This window comes from Anopheles coluzzii, chromosome 3, assembly GCF_943734685.1.
Source record: "Anopheles coluzzii chromosome 3, AcolN3, whole genome shotgun sequence".
Classification (NCBI taxonomy): Eukaryota; Metazoa; Arthropoda; class Insecta; order Diptera; family Culicidae; genus Anopheles; species Anopheles coluzzii.
In genome coordinates this window covers 73,183,310-73,210,868 of record NC_064671.1, presented here as the reverse complement: position 1 = coordinate 73,210,868, position 27,559 = coordinate 73,183,310, and the positions used below count along the sequence as shown (strand labels likewise).

At 44.5% G+C, this 27,559-nt stretch overlaps 1 protein-coding gene and 1 long non-coding RNA gene across 12 annotated transcripts; one reads left to right on the top strand and one right to left on the bottom strand.

Annotated features, from left to right (window-relative positions):
• Positions 1-174: 174 nt before the first annotated feature.
• Positions 175-26,954, top strand: LOC120960075 (hexokinase type 2). Of its 11 annotated transcripts, none has more exons than XM_049610278.1 (9): positions 4,848-4,940; positions 5,958-6,400; positions 20,179-20,341; positions 20,431-20,615; positions 21,449-21,622; positions 23,745-23,844; positions 24,541-24,742; positions 24,826-25,165; positions 25,240-26,954. In XM_049610278.1, the coding sequence occupies exons 2-9, from the start codon at positions 6,347-6,349 to the stop codon at positions 25,411-25,413; spliced, it is 1,392 nt and encodes a 463-aa protein (XP_049466235.1). In that variant the 5' UTR covers positions 4,848-4,940; positions 5,958-6,346; the 3' UTR covers positions 25,414-26,954. The 11 variants fall into 11 exon arrangements, with proteins under 11 accessions (XP_040239949.1, XP_049466235.1, XP_049466232.1 ...); XM_049610275.1 differs by lacking the exon at positions 4,848-4,940 and adding an exon at positions 4,947-5,057; XM_040384012.2 differs by lacking the exons at positions 4,848-4,940; positions 23,745-23,844 and adding exons at positions 4,960-5,146; positions 21,985-22,084.
• Positions 3,789-4,680, bottom strand: LOC120960077 (uncharacterized). The gene is made up of 2 exons (XR_005752288.2): positions 4,452-4,680; positions 3,789-4,218 (listed from the first exon to the last, which is right to left on the bottom strand). It is a non-coding gene; the product is annotated as an uncharacterized LOC120960077 (long non-coding RNA).
• Positions 26,955-27,559: the final 605 nt, after the last annotated feature.

The window sequence follows — 27,559 nt, the reverse complement described above, 5'->3', positions numbered from 1 at the left end:
GCAAAAAAAATTGCACTAATTGCTACTCTTTTGCTAGCATCACTTCACCAGTTTGTTTGTAATTTAAAGCGAGAAAGAATAAGATCTTCAACAAAAAAAAGTTAACTTCTTGTGATACCGTGAAGCGTTACATAAATCGTTGCACGGTGTTGTTCCGGTGCACTCGATCCGCGCTCACCGTAAGCGTTCTGGATGAATTCTCTCTTGCTGCCAGTGCCAATGCTCTCGTCCCCATTGCTTCAATGTCACAGTGATAGTGATTTTATGTAATCAGAAATATCGCCGATCACTCGCAAACACCAGCCGGGCGCACACCGATCGATCGATCGAGCTCGAAAGAACCTCGATTCCGCCCCGTCCAAACCGTCTGGCCGATTTGAGGGAACAGAAGAAAAAAGAAAAACAAAACACTGTAACTCGTCGCGTAACGTCTGGTCACCGACGGTGGTGCCGGTACGAATACAACAACATAGAATTGCGCTAGAAGACGGGCTTTGGAAAGTTGTGTGAGGAAAAGTGGCGATCGGGTAAAAATAGTCAAGGGCCCACCACCACCTACGCGCGCCTACTGTTGGGAGTGGAACGGAGGGGGAACGGTTTCGTTAAAGGCCAGTCGCCAGTGTCGGGGTGCATTCGCGTGCGAACAGTGTAGTGTTTGTGTGTGTGTGTGCGGGTGTGTACAAAGTTGAAGGCTTACATAATTACCCAACCCCAGCAAGCAGAAAGCCCTAGACGACGAGAGCCTGCGCGGAGGAGAGGAAAAGTGGTTCGTTTTCCACGATATAGGATAGGAGAGAACGAACGAACCGATTGGAAAGTGTTGCCGCTCCTCCACATTCTACCCAGCCGAAGGTCATCTGCATGTCGGAAATGGAAGTCCTCGAGGAGGTAAGTGGCAACAAATGGCATTGGGGATTGCCCGAAAAACCGGACCTATGTAAAAAAAAAACTGGAATGGGTGGGTGGGTGTGTCTCGGTAGACCGGTCGTGCTTCGCAGATACGTCCAGCCGCTGACGGGGCAGTAACCGGGTACCCAAGATTGCTTATCGACAGCTGATAAGTATCCGCACAGGAAACCGGAGCGTCATTTTGCGAAAGGGGTTGTAAGCGATCGTGCTATTTGTAAACGTTTTTCCCCCTTTCTTTTCCCTTATCAAACAAACCCTTATAATGAATAGGTGGGAATGGGAGAGAGAGAAAGGGGTTAGATAGTTAAGAGCAAAACATGTTTGCTATCACCAATAAATGGTGACAAGTCGATCATAAAACTCTGGGGAAACCTTGGGAACGATGAGAAAAGTGCGATAGTGCAAAACAGTACGCACTAGCCGGGACCGGGAACAATCGAATCGCTTCAATTCATGGGCTAATCTTGTTTAACTATTTACCGAATCTACTTCACATCCGGCAGAGGCAGTATAGTTTCGCTGAGCTTACGTTTAAAAATCCATTGTTTCGGATGATTCTACGCATTTCAGTTGATGTCCATCTTATCTGCACCATTGTAAGACAATTTCCTCTTCCTTGGGGAGTGTTATTTATGATCGCAATAACGGGGATGACACCTACGAAGTGTGCACCGCGCACCAAAGTGCAAAATATTAAGCACAATAACCCCTGCTTGATTAAAGACAAACGCCGCACGCGCAGCCGCAATCCTTTGCGCAAATAGGGCAAGGGATCCTTTTACTACCGCCGGCGCGGCGCACTGTAAGTTACGCCAATCGATCCCGGATGTGTAGTAAATAAAACGATTAAGCGACACCAATTATCGGGGGATTTTACGGGACCTGGGTGTGATAAGCGCTCTTAGGGGGCGCTGCCATCGACGGCTGTGCTTGTTAGCAAAAGGGCTAACTAAATTACACACATCATGCAGCAATGTCATCACGTGAAGCGTTTCGTTTTTTTTGTGTGTCTTTGCACGATTTGCGGTAGGATTTTGCCAAGTGCGGCTAAGTGGAAGGTACTTGAAAAGCATTGAAGATCGTTTGAGGTTAGGATTGTTTGTTCTTTTGGTTTATATATCCTCTGAGTCATAACATCTATTGCAAAAACATTGATTTAACGACAAAGTGATTATGAAAAGATTCAAACAATTAGTTGTTCCCAGAAATCTAATCTGTTAGTCCTAAATCTAGTATTAATATGATTCAGTTCTAACATACCTTACCGCAGACCTACCGCGTGGTCCAATGGCAGACGTCTTAGGCTGCTGTTAAGGCCTTCCGTCGTTCAATTCTCCCAACAACAGGATAGAGCTCAACCATTTCCGAATAAATATTATTTGGTTAAGGTTGTTAATTACCTTTAATGTTGTGATTTATAAATGTGTCTTAATTAATAACAGTCATTTTATATTACTACGGTTCTGGCATGATCGTTATTCTGTATGTGTGTTGCACGAGTGTGTGTTGCACAAAGAAAGAGAAGGAAGAAAGAAGTGTCATGATGAAGTGAAGGTGGGTTTTGTTGCACATTTGCAACATTACTGATGCAATTGCACTATTATAAGTATTAATTTATTCTCATCTTTGTACGGCTTAATGCTGAGAGTAAAGGTTCCCTTGACAGTATAAATGATTTTTAGGGTTTTTAATCTTTTTAATCATTTTACAGCCCTAAATATGATACAAGCTAAAATGTTAAGCCTGATGCACCACAGTACGAAGGCCTACCTGAAAATGAAATAATTTTCTTTTTTTTTGCGTAATTTGTTATATGCTCGATTTTAAAAAAAATATAGTAAATTTTTGGAGTAATCGTGTCTAACCTTCAAAACTAATGATACAATTGATATCTTTCAATTGGAAAATTCAAACTGCACCGAACCATGTGTATGCAAGCATTGCAACAAAATGATGCAATTCGACGCCGAATTTTATTCGATCCCTATAGAGGTCCATCTTTTGCATTGATGAGAAATACCACTCTTACTTGGAGTGGGGATGGTTCTGCCGGTAATTTTCTACAGTTTAAAAATTGCATTCATTTTACAAAATAAAAACCCAAATGTCCTTAAAGGTTACCCTCCCCACGACCCAACCGCGAAGGGGAGCAGAAAGGTGCCAAAAAACCGGATTACATGTTCCCCACTCTGCTCGTGACGTCACACTACCCCTGTTTTGGAGGTGTGTCATTCGTTGCGTCTGCGCGCAGCGGTACTGCGCACGGTTCGATGTGTGCGTGCTGGGTCTGTTGCGTACCTTAGGATGGGGTTTTTTTCTCTTTGGAAAGGGTGCAACACGGAATTCCTCGATATAGAAAGGCTAAATACAGCTGGGGAGGGGCTAATGGAAGCAGAAGGGAGAAGGTTTTTGTGTCTTTCCCCTCTTGCGTTAGAAAGAACGACATTAGAAGGCAATGTCTTAAGGCTGGCATTGCGTGCCGCTGAAACAGTGCCGTTAAGTAAACACCGCGTGGGGGTTATATCGCACCCAGAGGCACACCGAGCTGTACAAGTGCTAGCACAATTAGCATTTCACTTTCCAACGCAATTCGGTGCGCTCTCCCGTGCCACCGTGTGCGTGTTTGACGTTGTTTATGCAGCGTGTCACTTGAGCATTGTCGGTGTGTTAGTGCGGCTGTCATAAAGCGATTAGAAATGTGTTTGAAACCTGATATCTCTTCGCGCTTTCTTTGTGTGTGTGTTTGTGAGATATTGTGTATTATCGTACTTACACACACACACACACACATACACAGTTTGAAATTCTTTCATTGCTTTTGACGCACATTGGCACATGTTCCATGTGGCGCACAGTAGAGTTGGACAAAATAGACAAAATTGTGGAGCTGATTCCGAATCGAAGGAATCGTGCGGAATCGTTCGAAACCGAAAGCAACGCCATTGTAGAACGGTTTCGTATTTATTTCCAAATCTGGACACGTGTTTGGCCCGTAAAGATGACTTCAGATTAAGGTGGGATTATTTTGTATTCAGTTTTGTTAGCAAATGCGACTCCAAATGTTACGATTCCATTAGTTTGTCAGTTCGTCGATGATACGATTCAGCAACCAATACATTTTTAAAGTCTTCTCAACAGACCATAAAAAAGCATGTTGATTTTGTGATACTTGGGATACTTTCTACCAAATCGACAAGAGTTTTATAACGTCCAATGTAATATAGACTACATTGGAGGATGTTTGTCTTGGGCCATTAACCATACCTCTAAAAGTGTATGGAGCGATCAGATGGTCCAGATGGCACGTTCCTGTAAAAGATAAAAAAGGCTATGACTATAAACCTGGCATCTGTTTTACTAACTGTTATGCGATTAATTTCATTTTGACCAGATAGTCTACAGGTGGGTTTATGGCTCCGATTTGATCGCCATTATCAATGGATATTTATATAGAAATTGACGTAAGAAGCGAAATTGTTGACGAAAACTTGGTGCTGAGAAGCACCTTGTTCGCGCAAACTATCAAATTTAACTAGACGGACCTACACAGGACATGTAGTACTTTATGGATCTTGCTTCGGAGGAGAAATCGGAGCAGTTTCTACGACGCTTCAGGACGATTCAGGACGATTCAGAACGTTTCCAGGTTTCAGATGATTCCAAAAGATTCCGGACAATTATAGGTATTGCCTGGTAGAGTTGGCAATTCACTTTCAACATCGGAATCGGAGCCTAGCTGGACTATAGCTGGTTCCACAATCGGTCCGAGAGCTTCGGAGTACCCATCACCAGCGCACACGCGGTCTCTTTCCATTCAAACGTGTTTCTGTGGGTGCGTTTGTGTGCGTGAGCAGTCTTGTCTTTACAATACTAACACCATCGTCACAGACGCCTGCCTTTGGAACACGTTCAAACACGTTCACACACACACAGAGCTCCCTAGCACACTGTCATTAGGTTACGTCCATCCCCTTCGCACTAGCGGGCCGGAATCAATGTGCAAGCGAGCAGCTCCAGGGGCCGCGGCCAAGGTGACCTTACGCAGTCTCTTAGTGCTGGACGAATTTTTCCCGTAAAAACATATATTCGCCCGTCTGTCCGCGCCACGGCGAGTTGTTTTTGAACGAAACCGCACACCGGGTCTAAGGGTACGATACGCAACGACCGTGTAACTGTAAGGCGCAGCGAACCTGGACTGGATCTGGATCGGTCTCGGCACGCTCTCCAACTCTGACAAGTGCGTTTGGTGAATTTTCAGCGTGTGTGTTTTGGTGTGCACGCGTGTACGCGAGCAAACATCGCTTCGTGACACGCTGCACTGTGACACGGTGGATTGAAAAAAAACAAGGGAGCAGGATTCTCAGCGCCTACTACTATCCAGACCGCAATGGTTCGCATCTGTCATATGGGGCTTGAAGTGTGAAAACGAAAAGCCTTTATGACAGGTGACAATGTAACCAACACATTAGAAAAGCTGTAATCAGTGAAATGCAAGTGATAACTGCATGCACAATGAGAAATTAAGAAAAGTGTGTTATTTCGAGGATTCGCAGTGCACAACTGACTCCTCTTATTACCTTTATTGTTGTGAAATTGTGGCTCCGGTAACGATCGCAACGGAGCAACACCCGGCAAGCGGATTATAGGACCCCTTTCTCCCTTCTTAACCCCCCCACTCCCCCTTCCAAAATTAGACCGATAATGGAACTCACTCGCTCGCTCCCTCTCAATCTCTCGTTCAAGTTGGTTGATGTGCCACGCACGAAATTATTTGTGACGTCTCTGCTGCTCGTTTCATCACCCTTTCGCGGGCGGCTTCTGGTCTTTCCCTTCTTTCCCCCTTCATTTCACTTACATTTCAATTGCTCCTAATTTGCATAGGTCGCAAAGTGTTGTTGTTCATGTGTGTATGTGTGTGTGTGTGTGTGCGATCGGTATTTTGCAAACGTTTGCAAAATTGTAGCGTGGCCACAGGAGCACATGGTACGACCCAATTCAAAATCATGCCCATCTTTTCTAACACATTCTCTAATTACATCTTTATACAGTTCGTTGATCTGTGCGTTGTGTGAAATTCCTTCAAAAAAATTTTGAAGAGGAAAACCAAAAGTTAAACCATCCGAGCCACGTGTGGGGTTTGCGCGATTGGTAAAAGTGTTGTAAAAGTGTGGTGCAAGGCACGAGCCAGATTCTTCAACGGTCCCTTATCTCGCTGCCCTGCCCTTGGAGTGTGTATGCGTGTGTGTGTGTGTGTGTGACAAGTGAGCATTAAAAGGGAAAGAAAGAAAGCAAGCAGCCTCGCAAGACAAATCCGTCCAGTCGAGAAGATCTGACTGGAAGTACGGCGATAGTAAGGCGCGACCTGCAGGCACACACATTATCGGTCGTAACATCGGCATCGCTTAGCAAAGCTGTCCGGCCCGAACACTGTCCCAGCATGGATTTGGTGAAACCGTTCATGGGACTGCACGTGGATCGTGTCAGCAAGGAAGTAAGTATGGGGGGGGGCAACATCCCTTTTGGGGCCTGGAAAACTCCCAACTCCACAACTTGATAATATTGCGCCCTAAAGGTGATGTACAACATAGACAACAACACACATAGGAGAGAAAGTATCGAGACAGTGTTAGGTAACAGCACAAGCCAGTGACACATGACAGTTCACAGGTGCTGCTACTCCAGCAAACGGGAAAGGGCGGCACGGTGGGAGAGTCCTTAAAGAACGAACGGGCAAACGCAGAACCAACCAACCAACCAACCCTGTGCCTAGCAAGGAGACGTCACTGACCTTGGTGGGTTTCACTGAAGGACACCTTGAAAATGGGAACTGACGAATGTGTTCCTCTCTGTATGTGTATGTGTATATGTGGGTTTGGTGTTTTTCCTTTCCTTCTAATCAAGTGGGTGGAGGCCGGTTAGAATTTTCCTCTGCCGTACCTTAACGCTCCGTCATTGATTACATCAGCAAATTAAACATTCTTTGCTTCATTTAGATACAGTTGGATGCAGTGGATTTTTAATGCGTTAATTATACCGCGTGGAGAGTTTATCCCCTTGGAACGGCTTCGATTTCAGTGCATTTCACTGCACGAGTGTATTTTTCTCGAAAGCGAAACCTATTGGCATTATTATTGAACGGCCTGGAGCCCGGAGTACGCATGTCAGCTTTAGGGGCATTCCATTCATGAATCACTAGCGGGGGAGTAGAAATACGTGCACGGGATTGCATCATCGGATGGCTGGTGTAGTATTGGTGGATCATTTATCCATCCATTGCACTAAATGCTGGGTTAAATTAAATTATTCCAGATAAGAACTTCTATTCCACGCGATACAAGGCAAAGTTTTTTTTGTGGAGCAAATGTAAGTTATAACAATGTCATAGGTCATAACTAAAACACTCAAAGTGTCAAATGTCACTGTTAGATTAGGTGAATCTTTGAAATTGTTACCCGGGTTACCATGTATAAAATCGTTGTCTGAGCTCACATAGCAGCAGAGAGCAGGGAGTCAATTTATGATTGAGGATCATTCCAATACTTCATTTAACTTTTCTTGATAATGTCAGCCAATATCTTAGTCGTCTTGCCTATTTTACCCTAATCCTATTGAAAGAGTTGGATATCATTTACACTTTGAATTGGACTCTTAGTAAATACCTTAATTCGTTCTGAGTATTTTGACTAATCTGCTTTTGGCAGTTGGAAAGTATACAAGGGTCAAAGGGGTCAAAGATTGTCCCCTTAGCAACCATTTCATTTCCTCACACCAGTCAACTCATTTCATCAGCATCAACAAAGTCAGAGTCATTGTCCTTTCCCACCTGTACCCTATCTAGTTACCTTGGTTTTGTGTAACAAACACAGTTAAAACTTTTAAATTTTGCATCATAATTACAAAGTTCGCCATCGTACATGAATTATAAAGTGCTGTAAAGATAGTGAATAGTCGCGATTTGATCCAAGTACCGTTGTGGTAGTTGCGCTCCACGCTGCTGTCTGCACTATTCGGCCGCTCTCGACTTACGCCATCTAAATGTCAATATAAGCAACTCAATTCGCCTATATTCATACGCTACACGTAGTTTCTCGCGTGTTTCGATGGTTAAACAAGGTTTCGTTTAAACTTATTTCCACCCCTTTAAAAAAAACATCATTAACACGCTCTTGCAGATGAAATCGGTGTCAAAAACCAGCCATGATCGAGAACAATCATGCTCCACGTTGTAGGCTGGGCTCAGTCCGATCAGTTTGCGTTTCACTTTCGTTGCGGCGTTTGCGGGCTCCTAAAGGACAGAGGAAAACAAAAAAAAAGTCAAAAAGAAACCCCCGAAACAAGAAGGTTTGACCTTCGCTTATCAGGCCTGCCTTCGGGGGCAAAATCTATACCGCTGCTTTGCGCCGGATTCGTGGTGGCGATGATTTCTTCTCGCTGGTACAGTTGATTTGGCTTCGCTGTTATTTTTCGTACCGTTCCGCCCGAAACCGGTTCACCGGTTTTGCCGTGTGCGGTTTTGATTGCGGGGCTCCACCACGCATGGCGGAATTGTTGCTTAATAAATTAAAGCTGCGCACGGGAGAGTGAGCGGCGCGCGATCGTATTGAGCGATCTGTGTGTTGTGATCTTTTGGGCCACGCGAAATCGAGCAGCGCGCGCTGTGTCTGTGCTCAATTCCACTGGTGGGATTGTCGAAAAGTAGCCGTTCGTGGCAATCGAGCAAATGTGAGCATTTTTTTGTGTGGTTTGAGCTTGCAACACCTTAAAGTTGACACGCCACCTGACAGTTAGGCCTGCACGCCGGAGACCCTCGGTGCACTGACCCGAGCACGATTGTTGCCTTCGATAGCACCGCCGCGGGGGGGTTTGTAGAGAAGGTCGTTCCGAACCGTTGCATCCCTTCGCCGGACCCAGCTAGGGTCCGGAAGTATGGTTGGGCTTTTTTTTTCTTCTGCAAACACGACCGGTGAGCGGAAACCCCTTTACTGCTCGCGCATGGAAGGTACGTCCGTGGTTAGGTGGACGGTTCAATTCCGCGTAGTCGTATAACCGGGCGTCCTTCAGCGAATGGGGGAGTGAAGTCAGCAGGACATCATACTAGGAAGGGGTGGGCTTGTCTACGATTTGCTGGTGGCGGCGAATTTAAGATCGATTTTTTACCTGCGCGAGACGATACGCGGACTGTAAAAGTGTGCTCACTTTAATTGAACAATGTTTAATGTTATCGCATTAGAGTGTGATTAACTTAATCATGAGCGAGATTGGCGTTGAAGCATTATCGACGGGGAATGCGGATTCGCTCTGCTGAGTAATGGAATGAAAATAGATTGGGGTGACGTTTGATCGGGGTTCTTCGAGAAGAATGTTTAATAATTCGATAAGTCATATTTTCTATGGAGTTGTACACATTGAGGACCATCTTTAAACTACGTAACGCGCGTACGGGGACAAGGGAACTCCATAAAGGTATTCTATGGGTTTTATTACATCAAGGAGAAGTGGTCAAACATTCGAATCAGTGAAGATTTGGGCGTTTGGCGTAATTCATCGATGACCCCCTGAAACTTTTGAATGTAATCCAAAAACCTTATCTACTTATTTTAGTCAAATAAAATGGGTTTAAAGGTTTTAAGCCACATCTCAATAAAAGCTTCTGTCCAGATAAGACTTGATCCCACGACCTGCGTTGTATATGGACCGCGCACGTTACCACGGCACCACGAAAGAGACACAGCTTACTGTGATTCAAATTCTAGTTTGCTCCTATCCTGTGCTGTAATGAATCTCCCTGCCCAGGAAACTGGGTCAGTTGCTTGGCCTAGTTTTGTGCCTTGCCGAAGATAATGCTTCTGCTTACGAAAGCACACAAAAAAAACGCCTTGAAAAGATGACCAACTAGCTTTTTAAAGAAAAAAGAGAGCAAAAAACAATAACAAAATAATCGATTGATGGGTTGTGTGTGTGTATGCATTTGTTTGGCTGATTTTTTTAACTGCGTTCGCTCATTGCCTAAACGCAAACGATGAATTGGTTTTGGGCGGGCGAATGCTGACCAAAACACCACGCCGTTGCGTATGTTTATTTTTCCCCCTTTCCCCCGCCTTTATTGCTTTGCGAGACTGATGCACCTTGTGGAGCAAAGTTCACACACCAACATTGTTGCGCCTCCACTACGTTCTGTTGCCATTTGGAGCAGTGTTTACACATCGCCCGCCTTTTTATTTTTGAAATGCCGAGATTGCCCTGCCTATGCTGACAGTTCGTTTTGGGCGGCAAAAGGGGTGTGTGTGTGTGCGTTTGATCATACTGCAATTCAACCGTCACGTTTTTAATAGTAACGCGCAGTGAGTAACGCTGAGTAATAACACGACACACTACCAGTACACGGTGGCGGGTCGTTATGTGACGTTCGGCACGTCGCAAACCGCATTCGATGAAGGGTTTTCATACCGATACCGCTGCCCGGCATCACCCCACGCACTGCACCACATTGGTGGTTTTGGGGTGGTAGAGGTAAAAGCAACGATACAGAGAGAGAGAGAGAGAAATCGCACTGGTGCAATTTTACGTTCATTCATTTCAATGTCACGGAGATACTTGGATACTTGTTGCACTGGCGCTGACAGGCACTACCGCACAATCTATTGCGCGTCTTGGTCGCGTTCGTCATCTGCTCACCTAATGGAGGAGGGCGGTTTACTGCACCGGAAGTCTTGTTCTGTTAGTAGGTGAAGGGTGTTTTATTTTCTAATTAAGGGATCTTATTTTGTGGCGTGTCCGATGCCGACGTGTCATTGATTGATTGATTAATGCAGTGACTTTTACTTTTATTTTACGGTTTAAATTGTCATGCTCTTACTCTTTCAAAGATACAAGTCTATTTTTTGTATAGATTATAATTTATTTATATCTTTTACAAATTTTTGAAAATTGTATTATGTAAACAGAGTATTTTATCAATACGTGGAAATGATCGTATTTAATACCTGTAGATCATGTGTACTTGTTGCTTCTATTTTTCCAATAGATGGCGCTCACGTCCTTGGATACTACAGTAGAACATCGATTTTCCGGGGACGGATTAACCGGCGGGCGGTTTAACCGTGCACATGAACTTGAAAGTTGGTCTGTCGTGGCGAACATTTTCTGTGATGAACCATTTGTAGCAAAAACATTTGTTGTGCAGCAATCTAGTATCTAGTGATATATTTTAACTTCATTTTCGATAAAAGACTATTTTTAGTCTATTGTTATTGAATCAAAAAATATTCTACTAGTGATCAAGCGATTATTTTAATGTTAATTTCTAGTAAAACCAGTGAATTTAAAATAAATTATATGAATTTGACATTTCTTGGACCATTATCCGTGGAAATCGATTAACCGGCACCCGCCCGGTCCCGAGCTGCCCGGATAATCGATGTTCTACTGTAATTTAGTATTTTAACCCTAACGTCACTACAGAATGAAGTATTTTGTTTCTGTAATCAAATTGCTTGTCTAATCTTTAGTACATTAGTGGTTACTTCCAAACATTTTGTACATTATACGGAAGAGTTTTTGATCTTTAAATAAAGCGTTCTTGTTTTGCCTGCAACTGATCCTCTGGTGTTGATTTACGCTTCGAAACAATTATGATTCTTTCGCTAATTCAGAGCAGCTCTCGCGTGTGTGTGTGTGTTTGTGTGTTCCCTTCCTATTTTGCTAGTGTAATTTGTTCTGCCTTTGCTTTGCTCTTTTCCGAGCCCACGCGACTTATGGTCAACGAACTATCCTTCACCGATGTAGGTCGTGATTCGTTGATCACATCGTCGGTCTTAATTGTGATTGATTGGTGTGCGAATGATCGAGCCTGCGCGATTGGCCGTTTTATTCAATCTTCACGATAAAAGTATACTTCTAGGTCAAAAATAGTGAAATGAAGGAAATAGTATCTAGTTGAAGGAATGACTAATAATCTGGGAAAAAATGTGTTAGTGAACGTGAATCAAACGATTACTACAGATTAATAGTGCATTTAAAGCACAACGCATTAACACTGCGTCACAAGCTGTTGTAGGCAGGTTTATGCATTCATTTTTTTCTGTTCTTAGCACAAAAACAACGTTCTACATTCACGTGTGACTGTGCGTCACATGCATAACGGGGCACGGGGTAAAACAACACCGTGGCGAAACACAACCATACATCGATGGGGTTGACGGTACAGAACTGCCTTCATTTTCGATGACGATGGCACACACTCACACACAAACACCGGGGGCCGTAACGCGATTACATTACACGTCCCACACTGTGGGGCACACAAAAAACAACCCTCTGCCCATACCCATACACCTTCCCTCGTGCCCAAACCCAATCGACCACGGGGATGCTTATGACAGATGTTTTTGCTTTCATCCGTTTGACGTTCGTCCGCTCGTGACGTTGCTCGCGACGGAGAAGTCACTAGTTTTGAGAAAATAATCTCCGTGTGTTAAACCGTATATTGATCTGGGAGGGTCCTCCGGTGCATTGTGCTGCAGCCTGTACTTTGAACGAATGCCACGGCGCTGTACAGGCACCGATGATGGTTGTGCTCCTCGATGCCTTTCTATTTTTAATCTCTTTTAATCCGATGCACGAGGAAGCGCCCGTCCGTAACGGCTGGCCGAGGGGGTGCTCTTGAGCGGTAATCGCTCGATGTGTGCTGCACTTGAATACGGGGTGGTGCTGCTGCTGCTGCGTTGGAGCAGAGGCCTCGGCCCACGGATGGGCGCGCCATTTCGCTACGCTACTACCCAATCAACGGCCAACCTACTGCGTCCCCGATGCTCGATGGGGGCTCGTCCGAAGAGGATTTGAGTGGGCCGGTTTCTGATATTTTTAAAATTTTCTTCCGCCGGGCGGACATTCCTACGCCGGACGGGGGAGAGAGGTATCAGAGATGCGTAGGCTTTATAGTTTCTTTGAAGAAGCTGTTCTCTTCCGGGCGTTCGTCCAACTATTCTTGCCCATTCAAGAGCGCAGAGCAATCCATCTTAGCCGTTATCTATGATTATGCTAATACTGCTTCCAGCCTTTCCTTTTCTATTCACCGATACTAATCAACACCAGACGCTCGTGTCGGTGTCCACTTGGAGGAGGGGTCTTTCCGACCCTGGAGCCGGTTTCGTTTCGGGCTGGAATGTGGTAGGACCACCTTAGGCTGTGGCGCCTGTACCGCTAACTGCGTGGGAAGTCACCAGTGTGGCCCTCGCACTGCATCTGGAATGTGTGTGAATGGTATGGAAACCTTTGAAGAGATTTATCGACCGATCATCACCCGTCCGCATGGGACCGAGACGGTCCTGGAGGTGGGAGAGAATTGGTGGTACACACTTCTGGCAATGTCTGTACGCTGTAGGTGGCACTCGCTGTGTTAGTCTGTGCCCCGTAGCAGACACATTTTTCTTATTTACTCTGGACCAGATCCACAAACGTACATACGTACACAGTTAGTTGTATCGTTTCTCGTTTTTCACAGTTTGCACCACTACATCTAAGGACTGTTATGTTCGATACCGTACTGATCTTTGGGAGCTGTATGTTGGAGTTATATTGCCTTGGGTTTATATTAATAGTATCGATTTGTTGTTAGTAAGATCTATTACTTCAACTGGCTGGTCAATTAGGTAGTCTCGTAAATGTTAGGAACTTAAAATGTGGGATTTAATAAGTGACCAAATCCATTCCCCAAGCATCGTATGGTACAATGGGGCTATATGGTCACCACCACATGCTGGCCTTATTAAGGCGTTGATAAGGCTGCCATTTTATTATAATCATGTTGGTTTATTAAATTTATTTGTTTTTATTAATATTTATGGATATATTCTTTATTTAAATATTAATAATATTTTATTTATTGTAAGCGGCATTACGGCATCGGTCGTATTTTATTTTTTTTGTGTATGTATTTATTTTCCTATTTTTTACATTTTATTTGTTGTTTTATTGTTTATTTGTATTTTTTTAAATATGTTTCACTTTTGTTTAAAAACAGTTTAGAGATGTAACTGTTTATCTGCATTAGTTTTTTAGCATTTTGCAACAGTCTTTTTTTATTTCTCGTAAAGACGGCCTGATTGGTTGTATCATTACAACAACAACAAAAGCCTTTTGTTTATTATTATTTTAATGTTTTTTTTATTTTTATATATTTTTACTATTTTTATGAATATTTTTATATTTTTAGTATGCTCTCCTTCATGCAGTATATTTTATACCAGTTTCAATTCAGCAAAACATTAAGTCTTTGTTTGATGTATATGTTATCTATTTTTTCTTAACATTTTCCCTGTTTTTCGTTATATTTTTTAAACAAATGGTCTGCTTCATACCGAATTTTTTATTGATCTGCTTTTAATTGAAGCCTTTCTCAAAATCTTTAAATTAGTCAACTATTTTGTGAGGTTAACAATATTTAATCAAAAAATAAAAATATTTGTATATGCATCACTGATATCGCCTTTAATGCGTTATGAGACCTTGAGCAAAGCTTTTTTTTTTTCAAAGTTTTTTTATATTGTATTATATTGACAGCGGTTATAAAATGTCATTTTGGGCAATGTGATCCTATTGTTGAGATTTAAATTTACTGTTTTGTTATTTGGATGTCAGTTACTTCCTCCAAAGTTAGCTCTATGATACACATAACTGACAATCATTAAATCTTTAATAATATAGATACTATCCAAAAAATGGCCACATTACCCCTTGCCGCCATATACTAAACTCTTTGCCCCAATCTGTCTTTTTTCACATCGTGAACAGATACCGATAACGTGGCGGGGGAAACGCTTCTTGTGTCGTTTCTTTCACCAAAAACTTGTCGCTGCACACTGGTTTTCTTCTGCAGCGATGCGTTGTGTGCGAGCCTCCCCTGCTTCGCGAGTGGTTCGGAAAATGTATCGGCCGAAAAAAAAAAAAAAACGTCGACCACACGGTCGCCCGATCGCCCGCATCCTTTCAGTCAGTGTCGTAACGCCACTCGGACGGATTGGCCACGCCGCAATCACCTTCGTTCTCGGTTAGCTGTTTTCTTACTCTGTGCGTTCGGTTGTTTGCGAGTTTGTGTGGTGTATTCGATTGTATTCGCACAGAAGGTGTTTACCAAGCAATCGATTTCGTTGTGTTATAAGTGTGTAGTAAAAGTTTTAGAAGCTTTCTATAAAAAAAAAGCAGGTGGAGCTGTGTTTAGCGTTAAATGTTTAGTGTTAAATGATTAAAAATGACCCCCGTTGCACAACTTAGAACTTTTAATTGGTTTCAAAAAGGGGGCGGTAGGGTTTCCTTCACACAAAAAATGCCCACCTTAACTTCTCTTCTTCAAAATCGTAAAAGCCGTAGTCGAAAACGAAAATAAATGGCAATATAAAAAAAAAACACAGAAAAAAAAAACAATGAACATGAAGGTAAACCAAACCCCCAAACGGGTGGCCGCCGGTGGCAATAACCGCGACTTCGTCGCCCTTCTTCGTCCGAAGGTTGTTCGAATGATTAAGCAGTGGTCAACGGGCGTGATTTTTAGTTGTTGTTGTGCGTCGTTTGCGGATTTTTGGTGTGATTCCCTAACTGAACAAAAAAAAAACCCCCACCGACACACAAACATCCCGGTAGTTACGGACAAACGGTCACAAAAAAGCATCAAAACACCAACCTGTGCGGGCAACAACGGCAACGACGGCGGCGGCACTGACGAGTGCCGATCACGAGTGCCGGTTATTTTTGGTGGCCATTTGCCATCGGGTTCTGCTGGTTTCGCTAGATCGCGTCAGCAGACGGTGAATCGAGGGGGGGGGGGGGGGGGGGGAGGGTACAATATTTCAGTGGACAGTTCAGTGTCTGCAGCTTACCTTCATTCAGGGTTTTGTTCTTGTTAAATCGATCCGTTTACCATTAATCATATGCTGAGTTGTCCAGACACATTATCTCAGCCCTCAAATATTGGTTGAGGGAGGGGAGTGCCGATAGAGGGACACTGTGGGGGCACCTGGAACAGTCAAGAGGTTTAGAGAGAAGGTAGAGCAAACAGCGAGCGCCGTCGTTTGACGTCCGCTCGAAAGGCGCGACCCGTTAGAAAGGAGGAAGCACGTGAGAGAACGATTGCTTTGCGCGTGAAGGAGAAGTGGGGGGGGGGGGAGTGAGAGTGTACCTTAGCACTCTTGTTCGCCCGCCATTATCACTGCTTGTCCCCATCGCTGCGTCAACACCAGTAGTCGATCGTTTTGAGAACGAAAATAAACATCCCCCTCCCCACCGCAGCAGCATCCTTTCCTTCGTTCCCTTCACCATGACGCGTCATGTTACCGATCGTTCGCGATGTTTTGCTGATTGTGTGTGTGTGTCACTGTGCACTCACAGCCGATCGTCGTCACGCGTGATTATTGCGGCGTGATCGGCAGTAAGCCCGAGTGGGTCCGCAAAACGGTCGGCCACAAAGTGTAGCCGGTGACAGTCGTTCGCGCACTACCTTGACAAACGCACACGAACGCACGCACGCACGCATTCAAAACCAACATCAGTACACGGTGCGTGTCAGCATTGACAGTTGGAAGGAGCGTTTGAGCGTGGAAAGCAATTAAAGCAGGCTATGTGATTGCGTGGAAAAAGGCTTTGTTTTGAAAGTTTGAAAATGTACTGAATAAAGTTCGTTTGTTTCTGTGTTTTTTTTTAAAATTAGCAAGCACGAAATAGTGTCACATTGAAGATAGAGAAAGGTGTTTGCGGTGTGTGTGTGTTGTGAAAAAAAACACCCCGTCCAGCTGATAACAGTGTGCATTTGTACCGTCCCATCACGGTAAACATCTACAAACGGTCTGAGAAGTGACACTTTGGCTCGTAGTAGGACGAAAGAAAGAATTCCTCTTTCTTGATCAATCGACGCCAAAACTAAGATCCTTTTAACCGCCATTGCCGCCACTTCGTCCTTCGTCCCAACTCCCCAGTGTATGAGCTACTAAGTTTGTTGTTGTGCGCCGTCTCGAAATGGGTGTCATCAAAGATAGCTTCACCAAGGTAAATAGTGTGTTGCGCGACATACATAGTAGCGCCTTACGTCCGAAACCGATCTCGTCAATCATAGGTTGGAAGCTGCGGGGGGAAGAATAGACACACAGACAGTGCCGGCTCGCGAAGCGGTTGGCCGTAAAATGCTTTTGCCGAAATATGTTTCGTGTCTGTGTGGTGCTTGTGTGCATCGCTCGTTCCGCCCGGTGACCTTTACTAACCTTGGCGGTCGATGGTGTTTGAGAAAACACATACCGGCAACCATGCAGAAGAGAGTGTGTGTAAGAGAGAGAGAGAGAAGCCGGTGATGGCTTTTAGTGTAAACAGAGAAAAAATCGGGTAAAAAAAGCAAAAACACCTTCAAAACAAACCCCATTTAGGTTGACCGAAGTGTGATTATTGAAAGTTTTATTTTCATACAATTTTGTGTAAGCTCGCTGCAAATGATTAAAACCCTTCACTTTGTAAGTAAAGTAAAGCACAAGAATGCGCCCCGTGTCAGGCCCGCGCGGACGTCAGCAGCATGAACTCGGCATTGACGTACACGATGGAGGTGCCTGGTGTGTCACACGCGTTGCTCTCGCTAGAGGAAGATAATCGTTAACACTTTCTCTCTCTCTCTCTCTCTCTCTCTCTCTCTCTCTCTCTCTCTCTCTCTCTCTCTCTCTCTGTCCCCCTGTCTCTTTCTCCCCTTTCCCAATTCATGTCTCCCATGTTTTCTACTTACAATTGTTTTTTTTTTGTTTCTGCTCTGTAGTCCGATACAGTAACACATCCGTGCGCATTTTGTTATTTATTTCTGTCCGCACCAACAGTTGTGCGGAGAGGTGATGGTTTTGTTTGGTGCCGAACGGCCAAACGCTCCTACGAACTGCGTAGATTCCTATCTACTGTGGAGCGGGTTTTTCCTCCTGTTTTTGTTCCGGTCGATCACGGGGGGGGGGGGGGGGGGGGGTTGAGGCTTTCCGGCAACGGCTAAAAAGCAAAAATGGAATGATGGAGTACGAATCATCTCCCTATCTCCCGGCAGGATGAAACCAAAACCGCACATATAAAAGGTTTCGCCGGCAAGTGTGTTGCATCGATTTGGCTTCTGTGTGTGTGTGTGTGTGTGTGTGTGTGTTTGTGTCGGGTGCGCCAACTTGTAATTCGAAGCATTGGGGGACACTTGAGAGGGACATTGAGGGTTTGGGCGCATTTTGCTTCGATGAGGAATAGAAATGGCGCGTCGAAGTGAGAAAGAGTGAGAGATAAATCGTCGATGAGTCGCGCTAGTAATTGATTTCTAATTATAGCCCCCCTCCGAAACGAAACCAAAAGCAAACAACACATCGAAAAATCAACCGTGTCTGTGTGTGTTCGGTTGATGCTTTTAGTTTGATTTGTAGAGAGAAAGGTGCAGAAGAGAGAGAGAGAGCAGAGGATAGAGATGCTTAGATGACAGCTGGGACGTGTATGCTTGAAACATTGTTTTTATTTAAATGCTTTCGAATTATGACATAATAATCAAAATGTAATAGCACCCACTGTATCTATCAGACGGTTGATAGGAGTTCCACTTTGTGTTGGTTTTAGCTGCCTGTGGGATCAACATTGTGGGATATTTAGTTAAGAATCCAAAGCAGACGATCCAAGCAATCCAAAACAGAAGACCCTGTTATGCAACTGCATCAATGTGCCATTCCACTTCCTCGTTGCTTTGCGTGCAAAATAACAAAAACAGAAGCACAAATGACGATGCAAAAACAATCCGCAATCTGAGAGGTGCAATCGACAAACACAGTGCTGCACCATTAATTGCTGCACACTTTAAACATGGCCCTTTGTTGGTATCATTTTGCACTGATAAGTCTGTAGGTCCAGTTCCGCGGAATTAATGGGGCAGCGCACTTTTGCCCCAAGCCCCACACGATTTATGATCCTGGCTTCTAAATACAGAGCCTCTTGCTCAAGGTTTTGATTGCACGAGATGTGCAGTGGGGTATTATAAATCCCTGGACCTGTCGGAACTTGTCACCGGAATGGCAGCGAAATGGTACTGGTGGTGTGGTCCCCTTTCGCCACTTGATTGTCCACACTAACGATCGTGCTGCCGTGGGACGGGCCCACGTGAGTGTGTCGGGTTGATAGGTTGTTTGCAAAACCACCACCACCACCGCCATCACCAGAATCGCTCTCTGGTTTGGTGGTAACTGACACTGCTGGACGCTGCGTCAAGGATCGGGGGTGCGGTGCGCTACGGTGAACGGTGCAATCTTGTAAACAACCTACTAACCCACACACACCGCTGCATTGGAGTCTAAACAACTGTAAGTCCTCCCTTTCTACATGATCGGATACTACGCCTTAACCTTGTCCGTATCGATGCCGTATCTCGCCGTGTTGGGCGGGCAATTAGAATAGTTTGCGCTTCGATTATTGGTGAAATTTTTCGAAACAGACATGGAGAAGATTGTTTTTCTGTTAAATCATTTCTAATACATTTGCTTCCGCTTGCTCGGAATAGTTTGCTGGAGCCACCGTACTCTTTGCAAGCAACGGTATCAGCATCCACCACCGTCAATATTGACACTCACGGGATGACGGAGCACCTTGTTGACGGTTCATAACGAAAGGTCGAACAAAATTCCCCCGCCACACTCTGCTGCGTTACGGACGGCTGGGATCGGGCGATAGTGCGGGCGCCATTCATTGATGCAGGGGATGGAACGCGTGCGCGCGCACACTCGCCCTCACGCCAAACTAATCGCACGATTATCACCGGGCCCTCGCACACCTCTCGCAGGCAGAGGAAGTGGATTGCGTTTAGCCCGACACGCTCTAGCGCGAAGCTGCCCGAGCCTGCTACTATCAGTAGAGTACCGTGTCTCCCTGTGCACCGGTCGCATCCTGGTCGTCCTCCGTTACAGCTTCAAAGTATCTTCGCAATGAATAGGGACGGTGGTGCCACGACCTGCAGTAGCGAGAAGGTGCGAAACACGATCTCAAATCTGTGCGGCGTCTTTTGGGGAAGACGATCCTCATCGTGTCGATCCTGCCCGAGCAACGGCGGAGCTACTGGTGCCTCCGTACATGTAGCTAGTCTCTTTACCTCAAAGTGTCGCTGTGTTGTGTAGCTTTTTATGATCTCGCTGAATTATTTGCTCGATGTTGTGCCGATGTTAGATGGATGGTGTGATTTGTGGCGCAGATTTTCATTAATATTTATCCTTTTTTTTTGTTCTTCGTTACTTTCCGTTCCAGATCCGTGAACAATGCAAGGAGCTCATCCTCACAGACAAACAGATCGAGGAGATTATGCGACGGGTGATCAAGGAAATCAACCGGGGGCTGAGCAAAGAGACGCACGCCGAAGCGGACGTCAAATGTTTCATCACCTACGTACAGGACCTGCCAAATGGGAAAGGTAGTGGGGTCGTCTGTTAGCTTACTACTGTTCAGGAAGTGCAGTGGAAGCTAACTCGTGTGAGTGTGTTTTTTTCGCCCTCTTTCCAGAGAAGGGTAAATTCTTGGCCCTGGATCTTGGCGGCACCAACTTCCGGGTGCTGCTGATTCACCTGAAGGACGAGAATGACTTCGAGATGCTGTCGAAGATATATGCCATTCCACAGAGCATTATGCTCGGCAGTGGGACGCAGCTCTTCGACCATATTGCCGAATGTTTAGCCAACTTTATGAAGGTGAGTAGAGGAACCGTAGTTTAGATCAGTGATATCTCCAAGTGATCGCCAACGCCTGTCAGAGAGCGTTTTAGAGTAGGAAGAGGAAAGATTCATAAGATTGGATGAGGTTTGAAGACATTATCGTATTAAGGGTTTCTTACTATTTTGGCTGAGGCGCTCGAATTCCTTCCAAACAGCTCAGATCTTAACCTGATCCAGAATTCGTGTGATAAACATGATTGTACGATGTGTTAAATACGGTTTTAATAGTCGCTAGGCACATTGATGTCTGTGAAAAGAGTGCTGTACGAAGAATTCCGCGGAACCAATGCTTTAAAAGAAGTTGTTTGTCAAAGCAGAAGTACACAGTTTCAACAATGTATAGCTGTGTTCGTATCTTTAAACTTCCGTTAAGCGCAAACGATAGCCATGTCCGATAAGAAGTAACAAGCAATGGCAGGAGCTATAGTTTAGAGCAACGTAATAGAAATGATTGGTTTTTATCTTTTAGTACCAAAATTCCTGAACACTTTGGTGTCAGATAATGAAGTTCCAATCTTATCTGCTTGTCGTTAGCTTGAGATCTGTTTCCCGGTGCGCAATGTCGGTGAATTTCTTTGAACATGAATGGTTTACAGCTTCGACACATTCGACACAGGATCACGATGACTCGGACAAGCATCACAATAAGTGTCAAAATTAGGAACGATAGACGCTATCACCAGTCATCGCAGAACACTATCACGAATCTTCTAGGATTAAAAAAGTTTTGCAGTAATGATGCAGTAATGCTGCTATCAGTAACTAATATCTTCCGGGTATTTTTTTTATATTGCCGTCTCTCAAACCAGGAACACTCCGTGTACGAGGAACGTTTGCCGCTAGGATTCACATTCTCATTCCCGCTAACGCAGCTGGGCCTCACCAAAGGTATTCTTGCCCGGTGGACGAAAGGTTTCAACTGTTCCGGTGTCGTCGGCGAGGACGTCGTGCAGCTGCTGAAGGATGCGATCGCCAGACGCGGGGTAAGTGTGTCGTCTTGACAGTCTTTGGCTCTACCAGAGGCTATCTTAATACCTTCATCATCTGCTACTGTCAAGAGCTGCGGTGTGGCTCTACCAAAATTATGTGAGAAGCACCTTCAACGGACTTGTACTTTGTTTTTGACTGTGATCGTTTTGTCATTCTGGGAAATTATGTCCAATTGTTTCCTGTTTGACGACGGTCCAAACGACCCAAATTTTCCAGTGTTATGACAATATAATGTTCACGAAATCACACTCACTCACTCACTGAACTGATATTCATCCCCAACTCCCCCTCACTGATTGGCCAAACAACAACAACAACAACAACAACAACCACTACACCATTATCGCGTGCGTAGGACGTAAACATAGCGGTGATGGCAATTCTAAACGATTCGACCGGAACGCTGATGTCGTGCGCGCACAGTAATCGCGATTGCAAAATCGGCGTGATCATTGGTAAGCCACCGATATCCGGATTGGGTTCTTTATGCAATCCATTTGGTGTGCTTTGTTGCCGTTTGGGATCCGTACCATCCGGCAGCAAAGTGGCACAGTGTACATAAATTCTAAAACCCCCCATCTTCTGCCGTTATCTTCCTACGTTTTCCGTTTTGTACTCTATTTATGTTCTTCAAAACTTTCCCATTCCGTTGGTATTGCTAGCAAGAGCCTGATACTTATCAGCAAGTTCTTTAACTGTTAATTTTCTTATCGTTTCTTTGTATTCGTTTTTTCTTTCATACACACACACACACACACAAACATATACACTTTTTACTCTGTCGTATGATAATGGAACATCGCCGGGTCCTTTTCTGCTACCATCATCATCCGGAAACCGTCGCTCCGGCACCGACATCGTTGCCTTCGGTGCTATGTTGTACCGCAGCCAGTACGGGAAATGAACAATTATGTTCAGCTATTTTTGATCTGATGCGTATTTTTAGTCTTGTCTCTTGTCCATGCTGCACGGTAGTTTTATTTAAGGAATGCTGAAGCTGCTAAACTTTTCCACACACACACTAGCATCGAGATGTATGGTACATAAAAATGCATTCTTCTTCTAAATACCTTCAAGAAGTACTTTTTATTCATTTTAGCACCCAAACTCGATGTTGTTCTTTGATTTTGGCTTAAAAGAGAGTTCATTATTGATTAAGCGCTCTATATCATAACAGGAAATTGAAGTTGTTCAGCACAGTAATAACTTTGTTTATGGTGCGATATCGCAACGGTGCACCTTTTATCGCCGGTACTCTACCCGTGTGTAGGATCTTTAATGACCACTATTCGCCTATTTTTATGACAGTAATTGATAGCGAGCTGTTTGAGACAATCGACTGATACTGTCAATGATAGTGGATTAGTTTATTAGCGAGCAAAGCGGCGAAGTTGATAAGAGTTTAATGCACCAACCTTCCGAGGGACCAACCGTGAGGAACTTGTTTGCGACTTTTCTATCCCGCTCAGGATTTACGATCGGTTTTTGAATTTGCGATTTGCGGTGCATGATATGCCTGAGCAAGAATGAAGAAATGAATCTAGAAACACATAAATGAACCGTCTCTATGTTACCGCATCAAGAATTCATGGTCGTCGATCTTCAGAAAGTCCGAAGATCTTGTATCTTTGATGATCTTTAATGATCTTAACACAATATCTTCTGGAATGTAAAATCCCATTAAAGGGAAGTCTTCGATTATGTGTAATACATCATATTTCATCAACTGATGACCTACTCTTTACACCACTATCATCGACGATGCACACCATCGAGTATGTTCGCTATATTAACGTGTTTATCCTTATTTCTTTCTTTACTTTTCGCTCATCACACAAACTCATCACGATACACTGACATCAATGCCTGAACTTTGAACAACACATGCACACCGATACATGATTTTCGAAATGCCCGACATTGATGCATCGATCACACCTTCATACACCTTCCAATATCTTGCCTGTTACACCACAAACACGTGCACGTCTGCTGATGATGATGATGATGCTGATGCTTGGGTGGATGCATTTCCGCCATACCTACTGTACCCATACCCCTTTTTTCGGTGTTCCGGTCCACTCTCTTCCCGAAATCGTGTGTACAAACAACTAGGACGTACAAATTGATATCTGTGCCATCCTGAACGATACGACCGGCACACTGATGTCCTGTGCGTGGAAGAATCACAACTGCAGAATAGGACTGATCGTCGGTATGTAGTCTGCGTGTAAGATGATCCGTACGTGCGTGTGTGTAACGTCTTGTTCTGGTGTGTGTGTGCCGTACTACTACTACTACTTAGCATAAGGAGCAAAAGGAACAAATTGGCTGTCTTGGTATTGATTTGTTCTTAACACAATTGGTTGATATTTGGTGGTTTTATTGTGGAGCATTGGCGAACAACAACTGAATTGGTTTTTCGGAAATATTGGGTAGTTTCTGTTCGGTACGCGGTGTACAGGACCCCCTTACTAAGTGGTGATGGTTTTCCAAACAATATTACATTTTCTTTTTCTTTTTGAATCAACACACAAAAACCAAATTCTCTTCTTTTTTTAAATTTACTAATATATAATGGCTCTTCCTTGATGCTTTGTAGTTTTCTAACTGTTTTACTCTTTTGTTTGTTTGTTTTTCCTTCTTGCTTTTTTATTCTGTTCATGTGTCTTATTTTTCATCTTGTTCTTCTTAATTACTCATCTTTTTTGTATTTTCTTACATCTGTCCTTTATTATTGTCCACTTTACCTATTATTCTTTTTCAACTCTTCCATTTTTCTGTTGTGTTCTGTTTTTGTTATTCCTGCATGAAGTTTACTATCCAATTTTTTCATTTCTAATTACTTATTAAACTTATCTAACAATGATTTTCTTGTTTCGTGTTCAACCTGCTCACCGACGCTGTAAAGGTACGGGCAGCAACGCGTGCTACGTCGAGCGAGTGGAAAACTGCGATCTTTTCGATGGGCCCAAATCGGGCCCGAACATTAAGCAGCACGTGATGATCAACACCGAGTGGGGCGCGTTCGGCGACGACGGTGCGCTCGACTTTGTCCGCACCGAGTACGATCGCGAGATCGATCAGCACAGTATAAACCCGGGCCGGCAGCTGTAAGTATAGGCAACTAGTTCGGGCGATCGGTTTTTTTTTCGGAGCCTTGTTAACAACATCCTCCTTATCGCGTGTGTCACAGGCAGGAGAAGATGATCTCGGGCATGTATATGGGCGAGCTGGCCCGTCTGGCGATAGTGCGGTTCACGAAGGCGGGCCTGCTGTTCGGTGGCGTCGGGTCGGACATTCTCTTCAAGCGCGGCCAGTTCTTCACGAAGTACGTGTCGGAAATCGAGTCGGACAAACCGGGCACCTACTACAACTGCCGGGAGGTGCTGGAGGAGCTCGGGCTGGAGCACGCGACCGACGAGGACTGTGCGAACGTGCGCTACATCTGCGAGTGCGTCTCGAGCCGGGCGGCCCATCTCGTGTCCGCCGGCATTGCGGCACTGATCAACAAAATGGACGAACCGAGCGTGACGGTAAGTGCAGGGAAGGAGCACGGTGGGGAGAGATCGATGATTTATCTTACAAATTGTTTTGCCTTACTTTGTAGGTCGGCGTGGACGGTTCCGTGTATCGTTTCCATCCCAAGTTCCACGATCTGATGGTGCAAAAGATCCGACAGTTCGTCAAGCCGCACATTTCCTTCGACCTGATGCTGTCGGAGGACGGTTCCGGTCGCGGCGCAGCCCTGGTGGCGGCCGTCGCCTGCCGCGAGGCGCAGTAAGCGCGGGAGCGTTCCGCCTGTTTGCGGTTTCGCATAGAAAGAAAGGGCGCCGAGACGAAGAAACGAACCGACACTACCTTACACTAGAATCGCACCGGCGCGCGCGCGCACGTGTTTTTGTGTCCAGTATGGATGGTGCACTCATGTTGCTGAGCAAACCGTTCACACCGTTACTCGCCGCATTGCAAATTTTGCGCAGAAAGGATCCGTTGGACTGCAACTGTGAGCGTACCAACACCGTCTCCTCACACTCAACTCAGTCAGCGCTTGACTGCGGCATGCGTCGTGCGATATAGTTGCGTTCACTCTTCTCACCCTAGCGTAACTAGTGATTTATAGAACATATTATATATACAGACACACACACACAAACATACATATTATATATATATAGTGAAAGTGAAACCATGTTGATCAGTGAGTAGGCAAGCGCAAAGAGATTGCGCATCATTTTATTAGCAAAACCCCCATGCGAAGCGTAGCTTCCGAGCTCCCATGTCCTAAAAAACAAACCCCACCATTTATTCTAACCCGCGGTAATCACAAGCGTTGGTAAGCAAAACGCTTGGTACCTTTGGCAAAACAAAAAGTTGTTAAAAATGTGTCCCTGCCACGTGGAGAGGAAGTAGGTACAAACGCCCCTGTTCCTGTTGGGAAGGTAATTGTGTGCAAAAAAGGCAAACTTAGGCGAAGCAATGGCATTGATGTAAAGCGTGGTGTAAGCGCTTTTCGAGGCTGTTGTCAATGCTGGTTTCGAGAGCCAGGGCGTGCGTGTTGCTCTGTGGGCACAGCCCACAGCCATTGCCATAAACAAGACGCGTCGTCTGTTAGCTAATATTGTCCACTATTTTGGAAGGGTGAGCTAGATGCTATAGATTCGTTACAGCAACGCGCGATGGTGATTGTAGATCGGTGTGTGGATGTGTGTTCGTACGTTTCAGTTCCCAAAATAATAGCACTAATGGTTACGCCAGTTACAACAACGACAGAATGGTGGGAAAACACGTGCGGCATCGTTTCTGTAGCAGGTGGAAGAAAGCACGCGAACACACGATTATTGTGGCCAACGGAGGGTGCGTGCGCGCGTGTGTGTTTGTTTATTTTTTTTTCATTTGAATTAGTTTAGTAGATGTGTACATTTGTTTTAAATTAGTTAAAATTATTAATGTTGCTGTATTTCTCAGTTTTTTTGTTTCATCTGCGGAATAAGAAGAGCGAGAATGTGGCAGTGCTTGTCGGTAGCGCGCAGTCGGAGAAAACGGGGTGAGGGAAAGAGGTATGCTTTCGGTCGAGCTGAACTGGGTCCGAAAGACAGGGATTAATGGGTGTTGAAGCATATAGGGCGTATCAATACATACAATGATAAGTTTAAAAAGAAAGCTGCAAAAAAAAAAAACAAATAATTAGTGTAGAAATAAAACAAAAAAGCAGTAGTAGTATCACACGCTAAAAACAAAACAAAACAGGATCAGGCAGCAAAGTGCATACAACAAAAATAAAACAATATACAAGCGTGCGTGTATGAAGCTGTAATAAAGTAGCATGTGAAGAGGAAAATGAATGTGAATTGCCGAATGGGGAAAAGAAACGGAATTATCAAACGGGGGCGGGAAAAGACAACAATGCCACAGCCCATTTGTGGTGGACTGATGATGCACACCAGCAAAGGGACGATGTATACCGGCCCGCTCTTTTAGAATGCTGCCTTGTTGACTCTCCTTTTATGCTCTTTTACTTAGGCTGCTTTTTAGAATTGTTGTTTTGCTTTTCTCTCTATTTTCTTATAGAATTTTCTGGGTTTAGTGGGACTTTATTCGTTTGCGCAGATTGATTTTCCTATTTGATTTCTCTCGCATGTTGGCATGGCCGCGTGTACATATCCTCCGGGCAAATAGTAAGCTTTACGTCTATTTTTATGTGTATAGCTTGGGATTTGCTCCTTTTTTCTGCAAATAAAACTATTTGCTTCACGGTTTTAATTTGCTTGTACCACGTCTAAATGTACATTTTCAATAATTTGCAATCTGTCTTGTCTGACCTGTAAGCGGTTCGGTAGAAAGAAAGAAATGAACTAGACAGGTGATGGGTGTGTTTGTGCGTGCAGTGAACTATCGTTTCGCTACGATTACGATACGGTGGAATATAA